Raw genomic sequence first — 8,016 nt, 5'->3', positions numbered from 1 at the left:
AGAATATCCCGACTAATGTTTATATGACACATTTTTCATCTGATAAGGTCTTCGATCCGATCTCCATGTAAACATAGCTACCGTAACACTTTTTATGCTGCATTGCTCAGTTAGTCCAAACTATTGCTGTACATGTTTTATGTATCCTCCAGATGTGAGCACATCAGCCCTGCTGTAACCTCCATCCACTGCCTGTCTATTTTAGAATAGATTTTAAATTTTATTGAGTGTTTTTAATGCTCTTTCTACTGATCTAGTACAGCCCTACTGATTTACTGTTTCTGCATTTCACAGTTCCTACGCAAGAGGAGATGTCCAGTCTCACACCAGAGTCTTCCCCAGAGTAAGTGGAGACCTCCTGATATACGTATTCATAACCTGCAAGCCTTTTGGTGCCTGATTTAAACTGGTTTGATAGCACAATTATTTGAAAAATGTAGCATCCATAAATGTTTGATATTTGCCTGCTGAGTTTGCGGGGATGACCTTAGGTTCTGTGTAGGTTGGAGATGTTTCATGGTAATAAGGGTAGTGGTTTATGAGGAAGGGTGTTGGAAATGGTTGGGGTGTCAGCTTGTGTGATGTTGCCAAACTCCTGTGGGCCTGATTACTCAAGGTTGGCCTAGATATGGTTGCTTTGCTGGCTGTCTGACTGCTGTATGGTTTCCTCATATCCACCTGCTTTGAAAAAAAAACCTGCAAATCTAAAATTTTAAAGGATGTATTTCATGCAAAGTATGTTTGTATGTTTATATATTTTAATTGTTAGCGATTTAACTTCAAATGTAGGCCAAAGTGCGCTATATTTAGGTTGCACAATACCAAAATTAGATAGTAAATTAAGACAATGAAATTACTCAATATATTTCATGTGGATCTTCCCTATCCAGGCCTTATTGCTACTCAATTTGCTGAGTGGAGAAATGTCAAAATTATTTTTCTTTTTTGTCTGAAGCAATCTGAATCGTTACTGAGAGACACATTAAACAGAACCTAAACATAAAATCGAATTTCTTTAACAATAAGAGCCTTAAATTTAACTAAACCTCAGCTGCCATATTTCAAATCCCATCTACTTTAGTATCGACTGGTAAAATGGTCTTTTTACTGATTGTGTGTTTGTAGTGCTGTCTCTTAGACTTTTGACATTCTTGATGGATTATGTTAAAAGTGGCATTTTATGGAAGCAAATATGTGACGCTGAGATTTTAATTAAAAATGCCACTGAAATTTAAATGTTGTATGTTTGTACTTACTGTTTCAGTGTTAAAATATATTCAGAACACATTTTCGACCAAAAAAAATTAATTATCATTGTACACAGTTGAAATTTCATTTATTTTCTCTTCAAGCTAAAAATTCACATTACTATTCCAACATGATTACATTTTCAATACTTATTTTTCAGTTTAATTTTTCAGTGTTAAAAAAATATGCATATAAAAAAATTCCTTTCAAAATTCAAACTCAATATTTTCAGCCTCCTGGGATTCAACTGGCTCTATTCCACTGTCTTAAATTCGGCGTCTAAATTCAGTGTAAAAAGGCAAGGGTTACTTCAGGTGACAGACATTAGCAATGGATTGTGGTGTCCAACACCCAGCCAATCCCGTTACGTTTTCTTAGTCATGTGACGTGAAGCTTGTGGCGCTCCTACTGAAGGAAAGCCAGCATCACGGAGCCGGTCATGCGAGCTAACGCTAACTCGACTACAGAAAAATGAAAGTAATAAACTCACCATTGAGTGAGCATTTGTGTTGACACTGAAGAACAAAGAATTCTGATAAATGGAAAGAACAAGACTTTGGGGTAGTGTCATAACTCATAACATTTAAATATGCCAAGGTTTTGAAAAATGAAGAACTGGAATAACTTACTTTTCTTTCTCTTAGACTTGCCAAAAAATCCTGGTTTGGTAACTTCATTAACTTGGAAAAAGAAGAGCAGATCTTTATTGTCATCAAAGACAAACCTCTCAGCTCCATCAAGGCAGACATCGTACAAGCCTTCCTTTCGGTAAGCGTAACACTCGTTGGTCTGTCTCTGCTTTCTGCATCTATATTTGTGTTTGGTGTTTGAGTAGGTGTGGATGTGGGGGTGGTTACTATTTAATTTGTATTTTAGTGAACCATTTGTATTCATAGTTAAATTTCAGCTCATTATTTATTTTAGAGCATTATTGTCGTTGTACTGAAGAAAGGAATAAGTCTGCTGCCTCTAATTGGTGCAAGACATTAAATACTGCTTCAAAAGGCACCTAATTACAATGAGGATATGTTTATGTGCATACACATGTACATATATATCAATATAAAATACACCCAGCATTAATAATTTCTATACAGATAAATTTGCTTCTACATCATGACTTAAAATGAGCGCAGGCTTAATTACATGAGTGCAATGCATGAGATGCTTGTAGATTGTGTCTGTATTTTACTTTAGTAATGGTGAGGAGGGGGTAACATAAAAAGAACCAGTTTGGTCCAAACATGCAGCTGAATTAGTTGATATTCACTGAACATAACTGAACAGAACCCATCCTCACCCTACTAAGATTTAACAAAGTCTACGTAAATGCAGCTTTGCTGCCGCAGGTCAATGTCAGATCTGTTTCCCCTTCCCCGAAGGCAGCTATTTTCTACTCGGGGTTACGCAAGCTGGTATTCCAGACAGGAGATTGGCAGCTGAATCAGAGGAATTATACCTCAGAGCACACTCACATTAATGGAATGTCAAAGCCTCCTCAGCACTGTGGCAAAACATGACAATTTCTGAGCTCACCTGTTCGTTGGGCATAAAAATTCATTTTTGGAGGAAGAGTGCCATGTTTTGGATGACTCCAGATTATATTAGCTTAAGTCTCTCTGGCACACATGGGTACTCCCTGAGGCATTAATCTTCTTAAAGTTTAGACTGGGGCTCATGGTATGTGGAGGGTATTTTAATGAGGCCTCATTCATTCTGTCATTTGCATGGTAGGGCGATAGAAGATGACATCACTTTTTTCTATTTATAATCCCATTACCTGCTTTTGTTACTAAGCTTTTCGTTCTGTACTTGTCTGTCCTCTTTGTCATTTTCTATCTTTCTCTCCCAGATCCCCAGCCTGAGTCACAGTGTCATCTCCCAAACAAGTTTTCGAGCAGAGTACAAGTCCACGGCCGGCCCTACAGTCTTCCAGAAGCCGGTTAAGTTTCAGGTCGACATCACCTACACGGAGAGTACAGCTGCCACGAAAGAAAACGGCATCTATTCTGTAACCTTTACTCTGCTCTCAGGTGAGGGTTTTTCTGCACACATCAAACTTGCTTCCAATGGTCAGTAGATGGTCAGATTTAAGACCACGCTGTTAAGCAACATTTGCCTTGCCTAGATGAGTTGGGGCAATTCTAAGAGATGAGAGTTAAATTATACAGTGAGAGACTAGGAAATAATATTGGGTGAAATTCACCATAATATCATTCCTTTTTCCCCACAGAAATGAAATTTTTATTCTGAAGGAACTTTACCAAAGTAAAGTGGCTGCAGTTCAATCTTACATACAGGTTCCAAGTAAATTACATAAACTCCAATTGATCCTTGTTAAAATCTAGTTTCTGGTTTTCTACCCATGTGTGTATGAATATATATATACATATATACACATACGTGTGTGAGTACAATCCAGTCTCTCTTTAAACTGATTGCATTAAACTGCAATTTTTTACAAAGCACCAAATACATAAACCTGGAGGGGATTTTATTTGTCCAAAGTTGCTGGCGGAATGAGCGACTGCCTGAGAGTTTTGTGGAGTTCCTGCCACCCCGAGTGCTTGATAAGATTTTCTACTAACCGCCCTGAGTTTAACAAAACGATGTCTGGAAATGCAAGATTACATACGGAGCAGTCATGTGTGAATGCTTAGTTGTGCAGAAACAGATGCATGCTTTCTCTCACCCCCTTTCTGTCTCTTTCACTTCAATGAGTAGGACTGCACCAGTATGATTCGTAGAAGCCACCTTAGCCCTAAACTTATAGACAAATAAAATAGTATAATCTAATCTTCCACATTTAATGTGTGAGAGCAACCTTATGAAAAACAACACCTGAGATCATTTCAAAATTATTTATTTAAAATTATCTAACTGTAAATGTGTCTAGAGTTTAAAATGAGATTTGGGTAAGAGTGAAAAATGAGATTAACCTTGAATTATTATGAATGGCAACTGATAAAAGCAATCTAAAAACTAATTGACAGTTTTATCCTGAAACTGTCAATTGCAGCCAGGTAAACTGTAAAGTAAAAAGTTCAGACCTTGAGATTATATAGCAGACTGCCGGCATGTATATAAGGTTTCAGCAAAGAATAATGGCTCCTTATTACTGTAAGTATTTTTCTTTTCTTGTTCTACAGTAGTGTTTTCCATGTTGAATTCTGGTTAAATAAGCAGACATTTTCACTTGTGTTTGTGGGGAAACACTAGTTTTACTTATGATATCCATACGTCACTCAGATAATGTGCTGCTTTTTGCTTTCCTTTTCAGCTCATTTTCCTACTAGAGTGGATGATCGAAGTGAACTAGCTACAATCTATGAACTCAGGACCTAGACAATAACTTTAGGTTTATTAATCCAATGTTTTCGCCTTACTTGTGTGCAGGTCCAAGCCGACGTTTTAAGCGAGTAGTCGAGACAATTCAAAGCCAGTTGTTAAGCACACATGATCAGCCTGGGGTCCAACAGCTCTCTGGTAAGTTGGAACACCTCCACCCCCCAAATACCTTTTTTCCAAAATCTCCCCTCAAATTCCTCACAACCATCTCACCTTTCCATCCCACCTCTTAATCATTATTTCACGATTGAGAAGCTTAGATGAATCTTGCTCTTCCCCAGTGTGTGTCTGTCCTTGCTTCTCCAAACTGCTTCCTTTGCTGTGCCTGCATCTGACCGACCTTAAAAACAGGGAGGGGTTGCTCTCAAGCGTCGACTACAGGCCAAAATGTTCTCATTTTGCCACAGCAGATTAAAGATTGAAGTAAAGGTAGATTAAGTTTATTTACGTGGGATTATTCCAATTATAAAAACCGATCGTCCATGCTTGCTGCCATGGCAACACTGTTGTGTCTTAATGCACTCTTCAAATCCTCTCAGCAACACGGCTGGTATGTGCCTCTGTTTTTGTTTTTAGCATCTTTTTGAGAAAATAAGACGCCCAGCTAGTCTCCTCCATGTTGGACTCCTTTGACATCTCAATGTTTTAGAGCAAACTCCTGACAGTATGATTAGCTCCTCTTTTGTCTCATTAGTTTCAAGGCAGCGACAGAGTCCCTGAACACATTAGTCTGTTGTTTCCCCTCAGTGTCTACGATAAGTTTTGCTAATGCACTGAGTGAAAAACTATGAAGGTAGGGAAAAGATACAGAAACCTTCATCCTCCCTTCTGCTCTTAGCATTTTTTATCTGTTGATTTTCTTCTCCACTTCTTCATTTGCTTTGCAATAGCCCCATCTGTTGGTCAGCAGGGGAAAAACAGACAGGCTTGTGTTAATCAGCCAGAAATTTGTGTTTCTCCTGAATATCAGTTTCATCTTATTACCAAATGTTAATCTTTAATATTGCACTATTACACTATTAGGTCATAGTGATTACTTAGGGTTGTCTAATAGAAGAGTAAAAATCTGAGCACCTTGATTGAAGGAAAACCCCTGGAGTTCACAAGGTGCAGACAACCAGAGATGTAATGACTTGATAATTGTGGCAGATTTACAGTTTTTATTAACGTGGACTCGCTGATGTAGATTTTGCCAGGACTATGTCCCAACATGTGAGTGTTTGAAAGAGAGAGAGAATATGGTGTCAAATTTAGTTTTAATAATTTACAACAAAAAAAAGTTATGCACATAACATTTTAGGTTGCCTTTAGCGTCTCATAGTGAAAATGGCATAATTGCATACTATACTGAGCAGTGTTCTTTAAGCCCCTTTAGAATGTAGATATTTACTTGAGCTGAGATTTACAAAAAATTCTTAGATAGATGTTTTTATAAAAGAAACCTAAAATGAAAAATACACATTGACTCGTCTGGGCAGAACTTTTTTCTCTGTGTATCCGATTGTTGATTGGGCGTTGTTAAGAAGGAAATGCAGAGATGATTTTCCCCTTTGTTTTTAAATTCAGATTCCCTTCTTTATTTCAGGTGAAAAAATTTCAATAGTGACCAATCTGTTCTTCTATGTAATGGATAGTTCATTTTCTTGGCAGGCACGACGTAAGCTATAGTGGATGGGGACTTTCTATAAGTTTGGCAGTTAAGCTTCTCTTGAAGTATGAATACTTGGAAGCAAAACAAACGAAAACAACATCAGGTTTCTTGTTCTTGTAGAGTTTTTTAATGAACTTGAGAGCAAACTAGTCCCTCCTGAGGTTAGGGTAAGGTGAAAACAAAGCTTTTTTGACTCCTGCAACTCTGTTTTCAATCTCCTCACTGACCCTGATAATGACTATCTTACTATTTTCTTTCTACAGTAACAACTTCTGCAACAAAGAGTGTTTTTATTTGCCTGGCTTACTAGTGTTAATATTAAGAACCGCTCGACAGAATATTATAAAAAATAAAGTTGCATTATATTATATGCAAAGCTTCCCTTGGTTTTATTGAACTCTGGCAAAATCACTGAACTAATTATCTTAATGTTAATTATGTCTATTTGATTAATAGACGACTGCATGCTATTACCAAACACACATAGTTGTAGATACATGAAATATTTTGTCTGGCATGTGTTGTCTTGTCCTCACCCCTCAGGCTCTTTTTCTAACTGAAAAATTGTTGCTGCTTGTTTCACTTCATAGGACTCCTGGGCAAACGGCTGTTTGCCAACTAATCAGAAAGTGTTTAACTGAAACTGTGCAAAGATATGACACAATAAACTGTGGAACATTACATTTTTATTTTCTGTTTTCCATGTTTAGTGCTCTTGTTTAGTGCTTCACCAAATGCTGAAATAATCATTATGAGGAGAAGTCCACATATGCTTTTAATGTCTGTCTGTAGTAATTTGGTGGTAATTTTTCATTTATCAAAAAAAAAAAAAAAAAAAAAAAGAATTGAGACAGAAATACTAATTTATTATATTTTATCTCTGTTATGTTATAGTTCTGTTACTTCTAAGAGCCTTTCAGTTTAATGTAAAAAACAACATTTGCAGATTCATGTGTTCAACTTTGGAATAGTAATCAAAGCAGTTGTTCTATCTAACATTACTGAGGTACGTGCATTTCACTAAGTACTTTAGGCCCGACACCAGTGGACAGCTTTCATGAGCTGAACTGTACCAAGAGTTAAGCTGTATGAATATCTGTGTTTAGTTTATTCTTAACAGTTTGGTTAGAAAACATAGGGAGATTAATCTATATTAATCTATATTAATATCCTCTTTTTGTTGATTCTCAGTTACATTTGAACCATAATAGTAATCTCTAATGTATCCTGATAGTTCTGTTTGCTAGCAACAGCTGACCAGACCTGCTCAACAAAATATTGACATATAGATGTATAGCATACAGTTTGTTAAATAAAAACTGTTTAGACTTAATTAGGATTTTTTTGCTTAGATCTACCAATTTGTTTTTTGTTAAGTCATTGTATTTTAATGAACAGTGCCGTTTAGAAGTGTATATCCATGTTCTCTTTGGCATGAGTTACAATTTGCCTTTAATGATGCATTTGAAACATTCTTGCTTTTACTTTGGAATGATGGTACAACAAAATAAGGTCAAAATTACAGATTAAAATTTGAACACACATCTCGACAAATATTTGGAAAATATTTCCTAGCAAGTCTTAGACAATCCAAATACATTGTAAAGCTTTTAATATATATATATACATATTGATTTATTGATTTCACAGTGGAGAAATTTACTCATTACATCAGCTCAAATAGTTAAAAAGAAGAAGAATGTGCCAAAGGAAGATGCATGCGGGTATATAAATTACATACAGTGCGTCCACACACGCATATATATATA

At 36.4% G+C, this 8,016-nt stretch overlaps 1 protein-coding gene across 3 annotated transcripts in view; it reads left to right on the top strand.

Annotated features, from left to right (window-relative positions):
- The window catches only part of LOC107085435 (serine/threonine-protein kinase BRSK2), a 231,297-nt gene that overhangs the window by 219,949 nt on the left and 3,332 nt on the right, over nucleotides 1–8,016 (top strand). For all 3 annotated transcript variants that reach the window (XM_015375745.1, XM_015375743.1, XM_015375744.1), the window contains 4 exons: nucleotides 295–343; nucleotides 1,893–2,016; nucleotides 3,101–3,281; nucleotides 4,645–4,734. In XM_015375745.1, the coding sequence (XP_015231231.1) occupies nucleotides 295–343; nucleotides 1,893–2,016; nucleotides 3,101–3,281; nucleotides 4,645–4,734 (444 nt within the window). The remainder of the gene's footprint in view (nucleotides 1–294; nucleotides 344–1,892; nucleotides 2,017–3,100; nucleotides 3,282–4,644; nucleotides 4,735–8,016) is intronic.

Source organism: Cyprinodon variegatus, unplaced genomic scaffold (genome assembly GCF_000732505.1).
Source record: "Cyprinodon variegatus isolate N-32 unplaced genomic scaffold, C_variegatus-1.0 Scaffold124, whole genome shotgun sequence".
Lineage (NCBI taxonomy): Eukaryota > Metazoa > Chordata > Actinopteri > Cyprinodontiformes > Cyprinodontidae > Cyprinodon > Cyprinodon variegatus.
Note: the sequence above shows the minus strand (reverse complement) of the source record. Positions and strands in the feature narration are given on the sequence as shown.